The following is a 21,346-nucleotide window of genomic DNA, read 5'->3' as shown; positions in this document are numbered from 1 at the left end:
GAAACCAGCTGCAAACAGATACCAGATAATGTTGTTTATAACTAAACTTCTAAACTAACTAAATTTAGTTTATATTTAAAATTCTGTCTGTCCAAAAGAATGAGCTCTGTACAGGTAAAATTTACATGAATTTAAAGGCCAGCACCTGTGTTCAAAGGAGTTTTGTTGAGAAAGGTGGTATTCACACAACATATGAAATGAACTGCAGATGACAAAGTTAAGACCAGATGTGTGGACCCATAGAGAACTTGGCTTATTATTTGGCTTTAAAAATGTTTTGTTTGTTTTTTTCCTTGTCCTTTGACACTCTTGTAAGTCTGAATGGAAATATAAAAACAGAAAAAAATCCCACAAACACTTTTATTGCTATTTGGTATTAATGTGGTGTCACATTAATCACTACTGCTAAATTAAGGCATTAGAAGGAAGTCCATGTATGCTTCTTGATTGTTTATGAAAACAAATAATGTTTGCAGCTGTTGAAAAACCAGGCCTGTGTTTCTGCAAACACATGTGCTTGCTGCTGGTTATGTGACATGTCCTGTGACATATCCTGTCAAAAGGATTATTTGCCTAAGTAGTGGTATGTGTACATGGGTATCCACAGAATCAGGGACACAGCATTTCTGTTGCGTACGTGCCCTAGTGTCATGTGATAATTTCACATCATCTGTTGTGATTGTTGTCTTCAAAGTATTCAGGAGACTTGATAAAGTATTTTTAAATAAACTGTTACTGTAATTGTACTGACTATCTAGATGGTTGGTTTTTACTATCTGGCTAACGTAGACTGTCCATAATGTTAATTTTTAATCAGGAGTTCATTCACTTTTATATAACAAAAAAATGCATTGAGGAGATTACTCATGCTAGGTAAAAATAAATCAAATTTTTAATGAACGCATGCTAACAAGGTATTATATGACTGTGTAATAAACTACATAGTAAATAACAGCTTAAAAAATCCTATTTGTTGGTTGATTTAAAAAAAAATATTTTAAACACAGCCTGTTGTAAAATCCAGTACTGTTAATTTTTCCCCCCCCCAGTGTGCTTTCAGACCGCAGCTGTCTAAGATTGACAGCTGGACCACCCTCCATGGATCTTGATGCCAGCATTCAAAGAACTCTGGAGGATAGTTTAGCAACAGAAGCTTATGAGAGGAGAATAAGACGTCTAGAACAGGAAAAGCTTGAACTTAGTAGAAAACTGCAAGGTATAGTCATTAAAGAAAATCATTCAATCACTTTTTTGACTTAGAGAAGCTTACAGCTTTGTAAGTTATGGTTTATAATGTGGAAAAAATTAAATATACCTCAGGAAATGCTTTCTAGCAGAAGAGAATTATCTTGCTTATTTCTGTTGACAAATTAAACTTATGTTACTCCTTATGCCTGAAATATCCCCTGTATGCAACTTCTTATAACACGCTCAGTTTGTTCACACTGTGCCTTGGTTACTATGGCATAAAGAATTAATTCTTAAAACCTCTAAGAACTTAATTTGTCCAGCAGACAATTAATGAAAAATAGGTGTTTAATACTTGGAAATTATAAATTGTAGAATCCTCAGTGGAGGGTCTTTTGGCATGTCTTACTTTATCAGTAATATCTTTTTTACTTTCCCAGCTATCAGGCATGTAATTTGTCCCTCTCTCTTCCATCTTTTTCTAGAGTCTACTCAGACAGTCCAGGCTCTGCAGTATTCAACAGTGGATGGCCCAATAACAGCAAGCAAAGATTTAGAAATTAAAAGTTTGAAAGAAGAAATTGAAAAGTTGAAGAAACAGGTGACAGGTATGTTATAAATATTAATGCCAAAAAAAAATGTAACAGGATAAATGAAGCATTTATTTCCTTTCCATTTAATTTCTTTGCTTCTGAGAGTTCATGAAGATTTTGTTGTAACTAAAAAATATGGCTATCAAATTATCTCAGTACTTCAACTTTGGAAAGTATTTTTGAAATCTGTGCAGGTAAAGAGCTGATTTTCTTTAATTAATGTCATGCTGCCTTTTTTTAGAAATCCCAAACTAGTTCAAAAAGCAAAGGTCTATGTAGCCCAGTATCAGAAACATCTTCAGTAAGAAAGGAAGTACAGCAAGATGGTTTTTATTTAGGAAAATTCACAATATTTCTCAACACTTTTAGGTGTTGGGACTAGAACCAGAGAAACAGGGACGACAAATCTGGTTCCTCTTGTCAATCCAGATAGGAAAATGTCTACATCGTATGTGAGAAAAAAATCAGACAAAAGTACTGGTAGATGGATCTCTATATGTCCATATCTTACCTGTGGCAAAGATTAAAAAAAATAACAGGAGAGAAAGGTTGGAGGAAACTACAGAAAGGATATATTCTGATTTGTATTTGTGAAAAGACTTCATTCTGTTTCTAGAAGTGTCAGGAATGTCAGCAGTGACACCCACAGAAAGAATAAGTTGACCTTACCAAGCAGAATGCCTGGAAGTGATGCTTAGACTCTGCTGCTGCGTTATGGAGCAGAACACTCTGTGTGTGAACTGCACACTGCAGCACATAGATGATATGCTGTTAAAAATGTGTAGTCTGAAAAAAGTCTGTTACACAGTTGGCCAGCTGCTCTGGCATGATGCAGCAGTTTTGTATTGTACCATAAGCATTAGTTTTGGATGTGAACATGGCTTAACTAGCTCAGGAGTATCACTCTGATTTGAGTGGTGCCATGTTGGCACTATGTCAGGACAAAGGTTTTTGTGAAGTTTTTCTCCAGCTAAATGTCCCTCCACTTGCTATTGTAATGAGGAAAAAGAAAACATGATCAGAAACCTCTGTTCTGCGTCAGTCCTCAGCTCTGGTTTTGACTTTTTGAGACCACTGAAAAGCAACATCTTACAAGAATGCGAAAGCAACATCTACTGCCCGGTGACGTTCCCACTGACCGGAAAGGGGGGAAACATAGCCCCCATTTTCAAAATGGTCAAAAAGGAAGAGCTGGGAAACTACAGGCTGGTCAGTCTCACCTCTGTGCCTGGCAAGATCATGGAGCAGACCCTCCTGAAGGATCTGCTAAGGGACATGGAAAATGAGGAGGTGATTGGTGACAACCACATGGCTTCACCAAGGGCAAGTCAGGCCTGACAAATTTGGTGGCTCTCTGTGATGGAGATACTGTGTCGGCAGACAAGGGAAGAGCAACTGATATCTTCTACCCAGACTTCTGTGAAGTGTTTGATGCTGTCCCAGATGACATACCGTTCTCTAATTGGAGAGACATGGATTTGACAGGTGGACCAGTCAGTGGATAAAGGTGGAGCTATATGGTTGCCCTGAAAGAGTTGTGGTCAATGGCTCAATGTCCAAGTGGAAGTCAGTGACAAGTGGTGTTCCTCAGTGACTGTTACTGGGACTGGTGGTGTTTAACATCTTTATCAGCATCACAGACAGTGGGATGGAGGCCACCCTCAGCAAATTTGCAGATGACACCAAGCTGTGCAGTCAACATGCTGGAGGGAAGGGATGTGCCATTCAGAGGGACATTGACAGGTTTGAGAAGTGTCCCCATGCCAAACTCAGGAAGTTCCAACAAGGCCAAGTGCAAGGTTCTGCATATGGGTTGGGACAATCTCAAGCACAGATACAGGCTGGGTGGGGTATGGATTGAGAGCAGTCCTGAGGGGAAAGACTTTAGGGTGCTGGATGATGAAAAGCTCAACGTGAGCCAACAATGTGTGTGTGCAGCCCAGAAAGCCAACCATATCCTGGGCTGCATCTACAGAAGTGAGGCCAGCAGATCGAGGGAGGTGATTCTCCCCCTCTGCTCTGGTGAGACCCCCACCTGGAGTACTGCATCCAGCTCTGGAGCCCCCAGCACAAGAAGGACATGGACCTATTGGAGCAGGTCCAGAGGAGGGCCACAAAGATGATCAGAGGGCTGGAATACCTCTTCTGCAAAGGCAGGCTGAGAGAATTGGGGTTGTTTACCCTGGAGAAGAGAAGGCTTCAGAGAGATATCAGTGAGGCCTTTGAATATCTGAAGGGGGTCTACAGGAAAGCTGGGGGGGGACTTTTTATGAGAGCTTGTAGCAATGGGATGAGGGGTAGTGGGTTCTAACTGGAAGAAGGTAGATTTCTGTTAGAAATGAGGAAGATATTTCTCACTATGAGGGTGGAGAGACAGTGGAACAGGTTGCCCTGTGAATGCTCCATGACTGGACGTGTTCAAGACCAGGCTGGCTGGGGCCTTGTGCGGCCTGGACTAGTGGGGGGGGTCCCCGCCCCCGGGGGCGGCCTGGACTAGTGGGAGGTGTCCCTGCCCATGGCAGGGGGGTTAGAACGAGATGATCTTTAAGGTCCTTTCCAAGCCGAACTATTCTATGATTCAGTGATAAGAACAGCTTTTGAATGGGACCAGCCTTTCCTAGAAAAGCATCAGGATCAACTTTAAATTATATTTTATTCTTGGCTATTGAGCTGCAGCGTGGATTTAGTTCATTACTGGAGATATTTTTCTCTTCATTAGTAATGAAAACCAAAGGAAAAAAAATAGTTGTGGGAACATTCTCTAAAACAGCTGATAGACTTTCTCAAATTTAAAAGAAGTCGGTGTCTGGTGAAGGCCTTTATTATTGAGGTTTTCCCTTAAGTAACCATTAAGAATTTTCTGCTTTGTGCCACATATATATACTTGTATGTTTATTCCCAGGTACAATATGTGCATTTGTTTTTTGGGTTGGAAGTGAATAGTGTGACCAAATGAGGAAGATGTGGAGTTGTCTAATCCATCCCCAGTCAGCATATATCTTTTCCAGTGTATACTTGTTTGCCTTGTCTGGTCCAGACAATACAGCCATTAGTTAGAAGACATTTATGCCTTGAGTTGTAACTAATACAAGCTAATTTGATAAAATTGGGAAAAGAGAACATTATATTTTTATTGTTGTGAGGTATATTTGAAACTAAATTAATGACAGGGTACAGGCACAAAACAAATGATGGTCATACCTGAACACTTCCAAATGTAGGGGAGCTGGTTCCAAGTTTTCTGGGCCTTCAAAATACATAACTTTCCAAGTGTAGATCTGATGAGCTGTAAGAAGGTTCGGTTCAGGTGCAGAGTTAAACTTCAGGCTTTGGGCTCATGTCTTGGGCAACTAAACGTAATGTAATAACATCCTACAGTGTGTGTTTGCATGTATTAGCTAAAATTTTAGCAACAAGAAGGGTGGTATTAGATGGAAAATTACCACTTACTACACGTATGTCACAACTAGCTTCTGGTTATATTCTTTAACCTGTTTTACTGCCTCTTCTGGAGCTGTAAAAGTAAACACCTGCTTAAAATGGTAATAAAAAATGAAAAAAAATTGTGTCAAATTCTGGAGCGTCACTGGAGGAACCTTAGAAAAATACATTTTTCTTGTCTATTTAGTTTTCCAGGAAATGACAAGCTAGCATATGCTTTCAATTTTTGAGGTCAAAGTTATAATTTTTGTTCACTGAGTTACATAGGAGAAAACTTTGAGGAATCTTTAATATTGCCAAATATGTAAAGGGCAGCAATGGAAGAAGAAAACAGAGCTGTGGAACAAACCAGTTCATGCACGGAAGAGAAATTTATCTTGGCTCAGCAGAGCTATATATAAACTAACTTTCTGCTGGTGACTTCAGAGTAGACTACATAAGAGAGGCAGTTAATAATTTCTGTCTTTAAGCTACAACTCTTATTTAAATTCATTCTTTAAAATTTTTAAACAAGAGTCAATCAATTAAAACAATAGTGAATATTTGTATTAGTATAAACTAATGGTATTCATTTGCTTATTAAATTCTTGTGTTTCAGAAATTACAGCTCTTAGAAATTTGTGGTTTTATATCTGATTTTTTCAAGCACCAGTCTTAGGGTTACATTTATGAAAATGTAGTAAAAGTTTCTTACTAAGAGGATAGATGGGTTCCCATTCTGTGGGTAAATAAATACGGTCTGAAGGCCTGCCACAACTGAAATCAGAGGCAAAATGTCCAGTGTTTGCATAGAACCTGGAATTAACCTACCTTCTATGATTCATATATGTCTTGTTTTGAATTCCTGGTTTTAAGTGAAGGACTAGAAGGGGCAGAAACCCATCCACTAGCTAGAAATTTTCAGCTGATATATTTTATGGATTTCAACATCTCATGTTGTAACATTTGAGCATATTGCTATGACATTATGTATCTGTGGCCTAGAAATATACTGTTACTGTGTAACTGACAGTAAGAAACTGCCTGTAATAGTTTTTCTGTATTTATAGCAGTAATAAAGCAGATCACATAAACTCAAATGGTTGTCACACTAGAAATACACTTAAAATTGACTTCAGATATTTTACTTATCAGCAGGAGAATGCTTGCCAGCTCTTGAGTGATCCATTACTTTTACTGTTTTTTTTTCTGGGGGAGTTTGGGGGGAGACTGCTTACGATTACAGTGTAATAAAAGATGCATTATATATTACATCACAGTGCATAAAAGTCATATAGGTCATATTAAAGCACACGTTACACAATTATGTATAGTGCATGATTATTATAACATGAAAAGGCAAGTTGTTATCGTTCTCTGTGTTGTGAAATCATTTTGTATGTCCCGTTGGCTGTGACCTTTCATTCTGTTTTGTTAAAAGCAGATAATAGCAGTTAAAACAAGCTGCTCCCTATTCAAAACCAGAAAAAAATTGCATTATTTTGTCAGTAAATGGAAACTGAAATGAATACTGAAAGGGCTTCAAGCAGCTAGACTAGGCTATTCTAGAATAATGCTTTTTTCCCCCCTCCTGCTGCTTTTTCTAGACTCTGGTCAGCTAGAACAGCAACTTGAAGAGGCCAGCACTGCAAGGCGGGAGTTGGATGACGCTTCCAGACAAATAAAGGCATTTGAGAAACAGGTCAGAACGCTGAAGCAAGAGAGGGAAGATCTTAATAAGGTAAAAGCATTTGGTCAGCAAGTCTTCTAAACCCTAAAGACCATTTTATTTGTGTTCATTTTGCTTGAAATTACTTTCAAGTGTAAAATTAATGAGCAGATAACAAATGTGTAATGTGACCTACTTTGCTTTCTGCATCTTTTTTTAAGACAAGGATGTTATTTAATGCATTGTATGACTGCTGGGTGGTTCTAGGTGTCTGCTTCCAGACAGTGAACAACTCCATAATTCAAACTGTTTGATGGCTGCCAAGAAGGTTTTATAGCTTCAGATTAAGGTGATGATGTTAGTGGTTAGAAGACAGAATAGAGAAGAACTATTCCAGACAATTTAATCTGAAGTATGGGCGAGAGTGTAGCAGGGGAAAAAAGTGTTAAGAATAGAGGACTAAGGCTGTGTCATGGAAGTGTTTCCAGAAGAGAGATGTGAAAAATGGCCCAGATATGAAGATTGAAAAGTAATTTGAAATAACTGCAGTTAAGGAATACTGGGCTTTATTTCTTCTTCTCTGTCTCGCCAGTTTGTTATTTTCTTATCTGTAACATACTGCCTTTCATGGCTCTTCTTTGTATTCGTGGTTAAATCAACCTGTAGTCAGGTGTGAAGTACATTAGCCTGTTTCTCATCATGATTATATTGGCCCAGGTTCTTAGGGTCCAAACTTTTAAGTTGATGTTCCATCTGTATTTAACACTTTCTTTTAACTCTTAAGTGTCTTAAAACTTTGAAAGCTGCCAGTTTGTCCAAGAAAGACCTTCTCTCTTCTAGAACAACTTGTCGTGTTTAGGACCTCTTCTTAACCACTGTAGAAAATGCTTTGTGATTTGTATAGATGTCAACAGTGCCAAATATTAATTCTTCCTGCTGCTCTGCTTTTCATCCTCAGAGTGCCTTTTCCTTCTTTGTTGTGCCCAGTTTGGCCAAACATCATTAAAACATTTAAACTGTTGTGATCCCTCATTCGTAGTGTAGCAGCAGATCTAGGACACAGCAAGTTTTGTGAAGGTATTGTGCTGTGGAGTTACTACAGCACTAGCAGTGTTGTTTCATGTGGGTTCTTTTAAAAGAATTATTACCATTTATTGCTGTTAATCACTACAGTGTTTTGTTGCCTGAAACTTTCTGTAATATTTGATATTATGGTTCAGTGTATGGAAATCATATTCACCATTGCAGGTCACCTTTCAGAAACTTCTGAAGCAGAAATTTTCATAGAGCAGAATTTTCCATTTGGTTAATGCAAAAACTTTTAAAAATCATTTAGCAATTGAGAGAAATACTATTATTTTTATTCATTTAAGGAGTTCTTTAAAAACTGTGTTAATGACTTTTTTTTTAATTAAGAAAGCAAGGTATTTTTATATTTTAATGCAAGTACTCAAGAACCTTTGTATTTAACATAGAATAATGGAGTAAATTCCTACTTTGTTGACATTTATGCAGTTTTACTAACTTTAGTAGTGTAAAACCTGGCCTCTTTCCTTATTTGTGGAGGCATACAGTCTGTATTGTAGAAGCATTCATTAAAAGAAATGAATATGTAGTTTCTGTTCACTCTGGAGCAGGTGTTAGATGTGCATCCAAAGACAGGATTGGCCTTGCAGCTTTCTAGGTTCATTACTTAATTCTTTTTTTAAACTGTAGGAACTGGCAGAGTCTAGTGACAGATTAAAATCCCAAGCCAAAGAGCTGAAAGATGCACACAGCCAGCGGAAATTGGCAATGCAGGAGTTCTCAGAGATGAACGAGCGGCTGACAGACTTGCACTCTCAAAAACAAAAGCTTGCCCGCCAGCTCCGAGATAAGGAGGAAGAAATGGAAGTGGTGATGCAAAAAGTAGAAAGTTTAAGGCAAGAGTTACGCAGAACAGAGAGACTTAAAAAAGAAGTAAGTGGTGAGAAGACTGTTTAGAATCTATGAAATCGTAGTTTTATAAAAGTAAGGCTTTCTGACAAAGTAATTTTTGGATGTTATCTGTAAATGTTTAACTCTCTGATTGCTGTTTCGAACAGTTTGTTTTCTAAGAATTCGAAGTGTTCATTTTAGTGCTGAAGATTTATCTCTTATATTGAAAGCCATCAATAGATTTTCTTTTTTTAAAACAAAAAGAGTCCTACCTATTAAAAACGTCTGTATTTTGTAGCTGGAAGTCCAAGCTGAAGCTGCAGCTGCTGAGGCATCCAAAGACAGGAAATTGCGAGAGAGGAGCGAACAGTACTCTAAACAGTTGGAAAGCGAAGTAGAAGGGCTAAAGGTTAGTCTGTTTTGGTATTAACACCTGCAAACTTACTAGTCAGCTAGGACTTGGGGCTGTCTGATTGCTTTCAGATGTAGGACAAAAGGGTATTTATCAGTTAGTCACCTCAGTTGCTACTGACTGTTAATGCAAGTATTGCACTGTGTTATTGTCCAGAAAAATGAACATTTGCCTAAGGAACTTTCAGGCCACCGTGTTCACTGCTCAGTGAAGTAATTCTTAATAATCTGTGGTTTTCTATTAAATTGCTTCCATCATTACTTTGTTTAACTTCATCTGTTAAAACCAGGTTGGATTTTTTAGTGTAAGAAGATTGAGTATTTGAAGATAAACCTGCAGCCTGTGCAGGTTTCTGTATAGGTATTTTGTGTACTGTGTTGTTCCTCAGTGTGTCAGTCAAAAGGAGGATGTTTTCCTCCACAATAGTTTTCAACTGATGTAACCGTAAAGGAAAAGTATTAGTGTATTTTGCCTCTCAGCCAGAAGTTGAGACGTTTTCACACAAGAACAGCACTGAGCATGAAGACGCTATATGTTGATGAGATTACTCACACATGTTTTTAGGAACAGAAATTAAAGTAAGCCAAGAATGTTAACTGTTACTTTATTCTATGATTTAGCATTTTACACTGCTCAAAAAAATTAAGACTTTCTCAAAAACTGAATGAGAACGTTTTTCATTTACACTTGAGGAATGCTGTTCATTTACAGAAAAGTCCTGTGCCCAGCATTTCATCCAGTAGGATAATTCTAAACTTTTTGTGGAAAATGTCAGATTAAGCCTATTCTGGTCTTAATTTACATGAATAACAGGGGGGTGGTTATTCGAATCCTGTGGGATGTCTGTCACCATGATCACTGCACATAAAATTTGGGATCTTTTTTGCAAAAATTCTTTTATTTTGCCTTCTGTTATCAAATGAAAATAGGGAAGACAATATGAAGTTAGGATTTATTAAGTTTCTACTGCTGTGGATGCAGATTGTTATCTGAAAATTAAGATGCATTTCTTCTCCATTTATGTATTTTCACCATAAGCAAAGAGTTTGTATGATGGCTTAAGAGACGAGAAGTATTTATTTGAGGTCTATTGAGAATAAATGGTACACTAACAAGACAAGCTTAACAGAAGAGGAAAGGGGGCTTGTAGCTTTCTTAGTAATATTTCATAGTACAGTAAGCACACTGGATCATATGCAGCTGTTGTGATACTGCATTATCCATTCAGTAAAAGCTCTGTGTGTCTCCTTAGTTAACTTCAGGAGGCTAACAGAGAAAAAGTCAATATTAAAAAAAAAAAAAAAAAAGGGAAGTTTCTCCAAATGAGGAGAATGGAAAAGCTCACAAATGATGGCAGGTTAAGTGTAAACAGGATGTTGAGGGCTAAATAAGGAGAATTTAGAGAGCACTTTGCAAAGGATACTCAGAATGGTGATAGGAGGTTCTTTAAATCAAATGCATAAAGCCACTGTAGGAAACTCATGGCCCTGCCCTTGTTGGCAGGGATGAAAAAGGTAATCTGAGTTGATAGGGCTGTGGCAGAAATGCTCAGCTTTTGGTGTGTCAGACTCCACTGCTCAAGCAGAGGACATTGCCATGCAGAGCCTGTTCTTTGCAGCAGGTTGGTCGGATGAGCTGGGTCAGTCTGAGTGTGATGTGCAGAAAGCCTTGGAGCTGGCAAGCGAGTCTGATGTGAAGTCAGTTGAGCTGGTGGCCTCACCAAGGGAGTTCTGAAGGAACTCGGGTGAGAAGCGAGAGCCAAGATTTGCACCCTCTTATTACAGACAACCCACTGTGCCACCACAACTCCCATCCAGAAGGTCCAGGGAACTGCAGAGAAGTGGGTGTGACATCCTTAGGAAAAGGGTAGGGGATATAGTAAAGAATGTCAGTGAGCTCACAGATGAAGCAGAGCCTATTGGACAGAAGGCATGTGCCTTCTGTCCAGCCAAGTCCTGCATCATCTGCTGGAATTCTACAAAGTTGTCAGTAAGTGTATAGACAAAGGAGATCCAGTGAATGTCACGTATGTGCATTTTCAAAAAAAATCAGGCTAAATAAGATTCAGCAGCACCCTGGCAGCCAAGAGGGCAAACTGCATCCTGGGGTGCATTAAACAACATCTAAGTAAGGATCTGTGTGACAGGAGAAGCATTATGTCTCAGTTGCACCATTTGTCCACTTAAAACAGGCATAGATGAAAACAAATATTTGGACTTTGTGATTACAACAATTAAAAATATATTCTCTGTTTACTATATTACTCTAGCTCTGTAAGTCCCTGTACAGTACTATACAGCTTCCTCTTGTACTGCACCATCTGTCTTATGGTCTTAGTAGTATCTTTCCATTGTGGGAAAAAAGTCAAATAACCATTAAAACATTTCAGATACCTTCCAGATGATGTTGCAAAGCCTAAACTTTTTATGTGCTCCATTGCCATATATGTGTAAGCAATTTGGCACATTGGGTAGCAGCAGACAAGTTCAGTAGTTAACTGCCTGGATGTAAAAGAGAATTCCTATACGTCCTTTCTTTTCCCCCCTTTTCCCCCTGCTTTCCCTCTTTTTCCTTGCTTCCCCCCCACTTCCCCTTTGCCCCTCATTTTCCCCAAACCATCTTGTTAGGATGGTATCTTCTTTCTCCAATTTACCACTCTGCATACTAAGGGTAGGATTTTACTCTTGGATCCAAACAGATGGCCGTTTTGATGAGTTAAAGAAAACGGTGTGGTAGCAGCCCATCTCTGGCTCATACGTTTAGGGGGGTTTGCAGTGTTCTGCTCATGCTAACTAACAGCAAGTCCCAGCTTTCTCCTAGAGTTCATGATGGTAGAATTGAGCTCATCTGAATGTTCTACAGTGACATTTAGCTCTTAAAGTCTATTCATACATCAGCAAAAGAAAATTACCCAAAGCCATGTTTAATTAAGGGTGACTGAGAGGATTTTGGTATCTCATGGTAAGAATAGAAGTACAATTAACAAAATAGCTTCAATCTTCCTAAAGGTGTGAGACAGTCACCATAAGGAAGTAGGTTTTCTAGCTACCTGCATTTTCTCAAAACACAGTGTTTTTGTTAAATCATTTCCTTTCTTTAGACTACCTTTACTTACATAATTTAAAAAAATAGAAAAGATGCCAACCCAAGTTATGCATATGTTTACATTAAAACGTATTTCCATACTGATGTCGGTGCATGTCATGCCACCATCTCATTTTGAACCTGATCATGCTCCTCCTCTATGTTATGGCAGGACATTGAGTTTAGTGAGTGCAGCATTTGGTGCAAATGTCTGTGTATCCTGAAGCAGTGTGTAAAGACTATTGAAATGCCAGAAGACCTCACTAAGAGAGCTATGCAGCTGCAAAAAATGAAGTAATTACTCTTATTGTTTAAAGCTTGTTTTTCCTATTAATCAACTATGATGTAAATGGTCACTTTAAGTAAAACAGGTCAGGTTTCCCGCCTATATTCTGATGCAATCCATATAGTGATTCTGTAGCTAGACTTTAGCCTCAGTTAAGCCTCTGCTTGTCTTAGTATAGGTTTTCCACAAGTTATTTGTGCTTAAACATATAGTGACTGTGTATTATAGTCCTTCTGCATCCCTGAAAGTCTCTTGAACTTGTTGCTATCAACTGTGTGAGTGGAAGCATAAAAATCTTCTAATTCTGTGGTCACTTCCTGACTTGATGTGAAGGGAGTCAGAAAGTGACCAGAGATGTTTAAAGTGGTGATCAGATTTTCCATGGCATGAAAACTATTACTGCACTTAAATCACAAAATTATAAAGTGTACAGTTCAGATCAACAACCTTGAAAATAAAATGAGATAGATGTGTTTAAGCCAAGTCTGTAATGGGATATTTTCTAAACACAGACTTAAGAATATTGAGTTATTATTAAGCATCATTTTCAGCATTCTTGACTGCTAACTTAGGGCTGTTTATTTCAGCAAAAACAGGTCGGTCGCTCACCTGGGGTAAGCAGTATAGAACACCAGCAAGAGATCACTAAATTAAAGGCAGACCTGGAAAAGAAAAGTGTTTTCTATGAAGAGGAACTATCTAAACGTGAACTAATGCATGCTAATGAAGTGAAAAGTCTGAAGAAAGAACTGCGGGACGCAGAGAGCCAGCAGCTTGCTCTCAAGAAGGAGATCATGATTTTGAAAGACAAGTTAGAGAAAACCAGAAGAGAAAAGTGAGTATTGCGTGGAATTTACCTTCAAGCTCAAAATACCTTTTGAAATCTCCTACTGTGTTTCCAAACATGCTATCACTTCCTTAACTGTAGTGCAGACAGATGCATTTTGGCTGAACTGATGCCCAGGTTGAAAACAGTCACCTTTAAAAGTAAAACAGAACAAAAAAAATTCCGTATCCCTGTACTGAAGCAGTTCATTTTGCACCAGAATTCTTGCACTGGCTGACCATTCCACCGTGTGTCACTTGAGATGCAGGTCAGAGTAAGTCAACCTCTGAAGCTTATGTTGCAGTTTTTTGACATTTTTTTTCCTTCTGTTTGGTATTTTCACCTTTTGATGCAAAACCAATGTGTTAGGGATCAGCTATTGCTTACATTTCTGCCAGCACAGGAACAGTCACTTAATGCAGACTAAGACTAATCCATGCTGGGTTCCATCCAGTGTTAACATCAATCATCAGACTACTGTAGGCATAAGCTGCTTTATCTCCTCTGACATGGTAATTTGTCAGAGACCTGCTTTTTTGTCTCCCACATGGTGGAGCTTATAACTGGCCTTGAGTATATTCCTTGGGGCATTCATCAATAAACCCAAGTTTTTATGTTGGGTGGTGCAGTAATGGAAACAGTAAAAAATTGAATGTGTTAATTTCCATTCATAAAAAATTTGGAATGCTCTATAGATTCTAACATAGGTGCTTCTTTTTACTATTGTAACAAGATTGGTTATTAGAAAAAATTTGGAGAGGCTCCTCCTGAAAGCATAAACAATCTGTAGGAAGTCCTTAAATATAACTAGTAAATAAAACACAGAATTTTCCAGAAAAGCTTACTCAAATAGAGGTGGAAACACTGCTTCTCTGGTAATTTTTTTTCCAGCAGAGAAAGTAGATGATACAACCTAGAATGCAGTGGATGAGCTGTTTCTTCCTAGAATACAGCTATTCATAGGCTGGACACACTAACACAGTAGTCTGCTGCTTTGTTCTAGGTTGAAAGGTAAAACTTGCATCAGCAGTGTGTTTTCATTGTACCACAACTTAGTGGTCTTGCTGACCTAGGAGTTAAAAATACACAAAAGGCTGTGTGTGCTGTCTTGTGATATATAAAGGTGATACTATGATCCTCCTTTAATGGCATGTCAGTCCAGTAGTGGCTCAGGAGGAGGGATATTCAATAAAGAATCATTAATACCTCTTTCTGCAAGCTAAGCTGTTGCTAAAGATCATTCGTCCAAACACTGAGCAGATCAAAAACTCCTTGAAGATTGGTCAGAATCATTCTCATGTTGCACAGCTACAGAAGTTGTAACTATACGTGCAGCTAGTGAAACAGCAAAAGGCCTAACAGTGCTGATCTGCTTCATGGTAGCTACTTCGTAAACCTTCTTTCAATCTGCTTTCGCTCTGTGAGTAAAAGAGAACTGGATGCAGATGAGAACGCGTGCTGAGGTAACCGCCTGCTTCTGTAGGGATGTCAAGTGTGGGTGTAAGAGAACGTTTCAAAGCATGAACAAAAGCGTGTCACGTGACCAGCATCCAACTTTTGGCTACTAAGGGGAAGGGTTTTGGCATCATACAGTTGGGTGTCCAAGCACATGATGAGTGATTAGTGAAGACCTGATCTTAACTGGGTTTTGTTGAACAGATCTGCAGAATCTCATGAAGTATTAAGACTCCACCACATGGAATGCAGAAGTCCACTGTTCCAGGGATGTCAATGGATTGACTTCTGTAGATGTTGAGGGATTTAGAAGAGAAGCCTAAATGTTAAGAATGGAAGAACTGCTGCTCTTGCTCGATTCTCAGTAGTTGGTAGTTTTTCTTAAGAGAACATGAGGGGATTTTTTTTGTTTGTTTCTGCTTACGCATATTGTTTTTAGCTTTTGTAATTGGGCATGCAAAGCTTTTGGTGAGTCATCCAGTACAGAGGCGTTCAGCATAAGCATTGAAAAGGAAGCACCTGGAGGCTTTATGCTGAAATAAGTGGAATTGCTTCAACAATAGGCATGGGCTGGGTGTGGGGTTGAAGTGTGGCAAAAAAAACTGTAGTAGTCTGAAAATAATATTTAATGCATGTTAAAAAAAAAAAAAATCTTTGGTTAGAGGGTGCAATTGCATTACTTCATAAGGTTTATAGTATAGAGTAAAATCTGTATGTTATTCTAAGCAAGGGTCAGTAACAGCTTGCCTGAAATCTGTGCTTTTTAATGTAACTTGCATGTTGGTGGTTTCTGTTTATTTTTTTTTTTAAACAGTTGTTTTTTTCTTTCAAATATAAGAATATTCTTATATTTGTTTCCTTCAAATATAAGCTTTCTTGCTTCTTCTATTTCAATGGCCTACGTCTTCAAGGGAGAGAAGGTACCTTTCTGTACAAAATGATTGCCCTTTGCAAAAGTCTTATAAGCTGCATTCTATTAAAATTGGGAATACAGGATCACAGTATCAGGCCAGCAATCTGTGTAGCACAATATTTCATTTCTTAGGGTTGTCATTATGATGTATTTCAGAAGAAGCTCCAAGAAACTGTAAAATAAATTATGTTTCTCGAGGTTTCATCTAAGCCCATCATTTAATGTGAGACTTAAAAAGCAGCAGGCTTTATAGAACAGCATTTGCTGTTATTAAATTATGTGATATAATGAAGCCTGAGGGCTGGTGTTTGTTTTGGGTCTACTTTTCCTGGTTTCAAAGCAGTAAGGTAAAATATTTCTCCACTTTGTAAAGCCGCAGTAAAGAGCTGGAGTGACAAAGTGATACCATAAAGCTGTATTTCACATTGCTTGCATGTGGTTTGCTACAGTTACTTTGCTGATAAAAAGAAAGCTGGATCTTGTATGATTATTTAAACTTGAAGAGCAGGTAGGTGGCTAAATTTTAGATGAGAGAAAAAGCTGGATGGAAGAAAAGAATGCCAGGCTTCAAAGCAAATGTGTTATTTTGATCTTCCTGGCTGTCCAAGGTACACCTATGGAATCTGTCACAGTTCTGTCGTTTGCTGAGCTGATATTTGGGTATGACAGATTATACCCACTTTCTCCTATGTTTAGAATTTATATTCTTTTTGGTTGGGATGAAGGTTGGACTTGATGACGTAGAGGTTCTTTCCAACCATAGTGATTGTATGATTCTGTGATTATCCTATAGCAATCTGACTTACAGGGGTAGTGACAATCGCCAGTTGAATTAAGAATGTAAAATACAGAAAACTATGAATATTTAGGTCTCTTTTCACCAATCCAAAGCTTGCTTAATCCACCACCATTTATGGCTGCTTTTAGCCTTAAAGCCTTAAAAGAACAAATTTTAGACAAATACAGAATAAAACCCCATAAACCCCATAAAAGCTAAATAAGAGAAAGCAATTAAAAATTATTTCAGTGTACTGTCTGAGAAATTAGCTTTGAATCTGTGCCTTGCAAACAGAAGCAGGACCTGTTATTAATTCCCCTGACAGCCAATGCTTTAATCTCTTCCTGCCTTTTCCCTAGGCTGCTCATCATATGCATGGAATCTGTTGATACAGAAAAGGAGTGGTGGTGAATTTCAAATTTGGCATTTCAACAGTAACGATAGTATGTTACTGTACTAGGATGTAGTGTTATGTTTCAAAGGATGCCTAGCAACATAGAACTTCACCACCAGTCTAACATGCTGTACTCGATTTCAAAGAGTGATTGAAGCACTAAATGAATTTCAAATTAGGAATAGGAAATTCAAACCAGCATTACTCTTAACCAGGTTCACTGTAACCACTGACACTTCTTATCTTTTAAGGGTGTTCTTTCAATTTTAGCAGTTGCAGTAGTTCTGAATCTCAGAAAAAGAGGCAAAGATGGAACTTTTCTGCTGCACAATGTAAAATTCTGATTAGTATCCAGAAAAAAAAATAAAAATGCAATGTTCAAGACAAAATTTCCCCTGGATTTTATTTTTATGGAGTAAACCTTTTATAGTGGGTACTTTTTAAAACCTTTTTAAGGCTGAATAGTGGTATTTGCTGAATGGTATTTACAGTATCTGTATCAACCTACTGATGAGCTATGTGCCAGTTACCTGATTAATTGGCATTTCAAAAGAGTGGATGTAAGGTGGGAGTTAGACGTATAAAACTTTGCTCTGCACTCCCTTTAAGGAGATTACTATAGGTTTTGGAAAACAGAGGACCTGCAGCTTCATTTATTTTCAGGTTCTCATATTCATTGTGCAAGATCAAAGTTGATGTTAATCAAAATCAACCAGGGGTTCTCCTCTACTGAATGACCGCCACAGGAGGAGGGAAAATTTGAAGGAAACAGCTACTTTGAAACTCTGGCTGTTCTAAATTGTCCAAAGCCTAGCCCATATAAGCTTTTCTCATCAGAGACCAAGCCCCAAGTGCTCCAGTTTCACTTCTGTGTCTTCTGATTTCCTGTGTGGTCATTTTTGCCTGTCATTCTGTGTGAAACTTGGAATTACTGTAATGTCTAAGGGGGTGGTCTTGTGAGCTGAGCGTTTACCCTGAGTATTTTAGAATATTGACACACACTTTGGTCTGCAGAATTATAGCTGCTCAGTGTTTGAAGGATTCATCTGAAGACTAAAAGTCTAAAAAAAGTAAAAAGTAAAAGACTAAAAGTAAGTGGATTGATAAAGGTTAGCTCAGTGGACCTCAGTTGTGTCCGTGCTGAAGGAAAAATCGTTGTCTAATGATAAAATTCAACACTGTTGTGTAGTCCTAAGATATACTAGGTCTAGTGTATGACTCGCTTAGTTTAAATAGACTGTGATTTTACCAACGTGATACTTTTAGTTACTGTGTGCATTGATTTTTATGTATTGAAGTGAATAGTGTGATGCGATTTAGAATAGGAAACTTTCTAATTCTGCTTTAATTTATTTCACAGCCAAAGTGAAAGAGAGGAATTTGAAACGGAGTTCAAACAGAAGTATGAACGAGAAAAGATTCTGCTGACAGAGGAAAACAAAAAACTTTCAAATGAACTTGATAAGGCAAGTGCTGATTAGTTGAGTCCCGAGTTTACAACTGTTGTATGCTGTGTAGAAGTTGGACAATTAGAGCTGTGTTGGTTATTGTTAAATCTTTATTGATAACAGAAATATTTCACAAGGTGGTGATTAATATTTTATTTGAATAGAGAGTGTCTACATGCATCTGAACTGGACAATGTATAGACACATATATTCATATATATATGTGTGTGTATATATATATATATATATGGATGTATGCATAGGAATTGAGTTAGATGGTCTTACAGTTTGGTAAGATTAGTTTTAGACAGTATCTTAAGCCAAACCAAAAAAGATTATTTTGTTGTATGACCCAGATATAAAATAGGTGGGTAATGATGTGATTATTTAGGGGATATTTGCATGTCAATTACTGTGAAATAGCAGAGCCCCTCCCAGCCATTGAGATTAAGTGTTACTTTGAGATATTGAAAAAATACAAGTGATAAGGCATATTAATTAAAGTGTGTTGAGCAAGGAATAATTGTTTCATGCATTTAGATTATCTCTTTATTGTTCATTTTGATAGGTTATTCATGGTCATTGTGGATTAGCCAAGTCTTGCTAAACTAGTCTATTCTTTTTTGTAATGCATTATATTTTCTGAAAATATGATGAAAATACAGTGTTCTTCAAAGTAAGCACGTTTGCATGCCACTGTTGAAATTAAAGTGTATTTTTATACCAGTATAAGATGCCTGTATGCCTACTATATATGCCCACACATAGGCTTAGTCCAAGAACACTACAAGACTAGTCACTTTGATAGTTTTTCTGCTTGCTCTTTTTTTGTTTTTCGTTTAATTTGGTTAACTGTGTATTTTTCTTGTCAAATGACATTTAATAAATAGGCATATTTAAATCATGAGCCCATTTAAATGATAAATATGAAACGGAGCACTCATATTAGGACTAAAAAAACATGGTGTTTTTTTCATCATTTTGATTTGTTAATATATTTCAGTACTAAAAGAAGCTTTTCACATGAGTTTCATTCTCCTAAGCAAGCCTTTCTATAAAGTCTATCTGATCTCTGATTCCAGTTTGACTTTCTGAATAATTTTTTAACATAATGAAAGTTTAGTTCCCAGTTCCAACTCAGGTTAGCTGTGGCTTTTGTCTTGTAGAATGTGCATGTATGAATGACAACTGTGTGAATGCAAGAGGTGTAACTGCTAGCTATAACATATTGTACTTACAGATTGTCATTTCATTTCAATTTCCCTGTCTGCAAGTAAGTAAAACGAAAAACAGGGGAATGTGAGACACCTGGAGAATCTCAGGACTGACTCGTGCCTGTATCTGTTAAGCTTGTCATTCTCCATGGTTGCTAAATAAGGGAGAGGCTCAGCAGGATTTTTCTAAGCTATAACAAGTTTTGTGCCCTTACTTTGCTCTGTTAACACTTTTTTTTTTTCCATATGGAATGTTCCACACCTCTATGCTTCAAAGCAGAAACCTTCTAAGAGTTTTAGAGGAATTTGGAGACTAATTTGCAGAAAACTAATTAATTTGTTAGAGTAAATACGTAGTGTTTAGTCCTTAAAAATAGCATTTCGGTAAAGCTAAGATCAAAGCATGAGAAGAGTTTCTGTCTTCCATTGTTCGATGGTGCTCATTGTGATGGATAGTATCAGTTTTTAAAACTGATGTGTGATGTGGGAGAGGAGAACATGTGGCTTGGAGTCTGCACAGAGATGGAGTCACAGCAGCTTATACCTTTAACAAGTTGTTTAAATTCTCATTCAGCTCACCACCATGTTTGAGAGGCTGAGTATGAATAACCGGCAGCTGGAAGAAGAGATGAGAGACCTGGCTGATAAAAAGGAGTCCGTGGCCCACTGGGAGGCCCAAATTACGGAGATCATCCAATGGTGAATACTCTGCTCTAATGTCATTGCAGAATCCCCTCAGGATGTGGTAGGGCTGCTACTGAATTTTTGCCTTTGCCTATGGCACGTGTAAGTGCTTAGGTGAAATCTCACACCCATCTGGGGTTCTGCTGTATTTTTCCTTGAGCTTTTAATAATACCCAAATCCAGAAAATCGTGTTCCTCCTTAAGAGTGAAAGTTTACCAAATATAAGTGTTCTAAGTGCAGAAGAATCATGGGCTTTGGGTGTGGCTTGTGGCTTTGGAAGAATGCTAGAAGGAGTCATGTGCTGTGCTCAGGCCTCTGAGAGGAGAGAAGCCTGGGAAAAGCAGTGGCTGAGAGTATTTGTGTCTCGGCATTAATTTCATTCATCTGCTTGGCATGTGGCAGAATGAAACAAATACAGTGCAACTTTTATGTGATTTTTTTTACAAGGAGGGCATTTGAGACTACCACAAAGCCAGTCAACTGATGTTTCTAATAATACTTTTGCTAAATAATGACGTTGTGTTTCTAAAGTCTTCTCTCCACTTCTGATACATCAAGAAAAACAACTCCAAACAACCAAGTTGAAGCTCTTAAGAGAGAAAGAGGGTTTTATCTAGGTGGCCTTCATTTTTCCTCTCCGTGTCTGCTTCTGTCCCCTCCCCTTTTATGGTCCATTGCAGTGTTTAACATCTGCAAACACAGTTTTCACCCCAACATGTTTTTTTTTACAGATCATCCCCTTCTGGGAAGATTTCATCATCATCCACTCATCTTTTTCTTGGTTTACTACTTGATTATTTTTTCCCCCACTTTTCCTGTCTCATAGTAGCAAAAAAATCTACTTTGTGGTGTCAAAGCAAAAATTTGTTTTAATGAAACCTAGTTTGGGGTTGTTGTTATGTCAGTATACTTTTGTTGTCCTAGTACATAGCAGTTTGTCATTTGAATATAGCCATGTGAACATGTAACAAGACAGGACGATTGTCCTCTGGGTTTCTGAAAGTGTTTTAACCAGTGCTTGTTACATAAAATTATTTAACACCATTCTGTATTATGAAGTCCAT

The 21,346-nt window shown here is 37.9% G+C and overlaps 1 protein-coding gene across 1 annotated transcript in view; it reads left to right on the top strand.

Moving 5' to 3' along the window:
* LOC103776227 (serine/threonine-protein kinase MRCK alpha-like) overlaps window positions 1-20,300 on the top strand; it is a 79,914-nt gene extending 59,614 nt beyond the window's left edge. Inside the window, exons 10-17 of the mRNA XM_008943726.1 lie at window positions 1,050-1,216; window positions 1,674-1,796; window positions 6,809-6,942; window positions 8,587-8,829; window positions 9,086-9,196; window positions 13,157-13,404; window positions 18,296-18,401; window positions 20,172-20,300. Of these exons, the coding sequence (XP_008941974.1) occupies window positions 1,050-1,216; window positions 1,674-1,796; window positions 6,809-6,942; window positions 8,587-8,829; window positions 9,086-9,196; window positions 13,157-13,404; window positions 18,296-18,401; window positions 20,172-20,300 (1,261 nt within the window). The remainder of the gene's footprint in view (window positions 1-1,049; window positions 1,217-1,673; window positions 1,797-6,808; window positions 6,943-8,586; window positions 8,830-9,085; window positions 9,197-13,156; window positions 13,405-18,295; window positions 18,402-20,171) is intronic.
* Window positions 20,301-21,346: the final 1,046 nt, after the last annotated feature.

The sequence above is a fragment of the Merops nubicus genome, unplaced genomic scaffold (genome assembly GCF_000691845.1).
Source record: "Merops nubicus isolate BGI_N331 unplaced genomic scaffold, ASM69184v1 scaffold537, whole genome shotgun sequence".
Lineage (NCBI taxonomy): Eukaryota > Metazoa > Chordata > Aves > Coraciiformes > Meropidae > Merops > Merops nubicus.
Note: the sequence above shows the minus strand (reverse complement) of the source record. Positions and strands in the feature narration are given on the sequence as shown.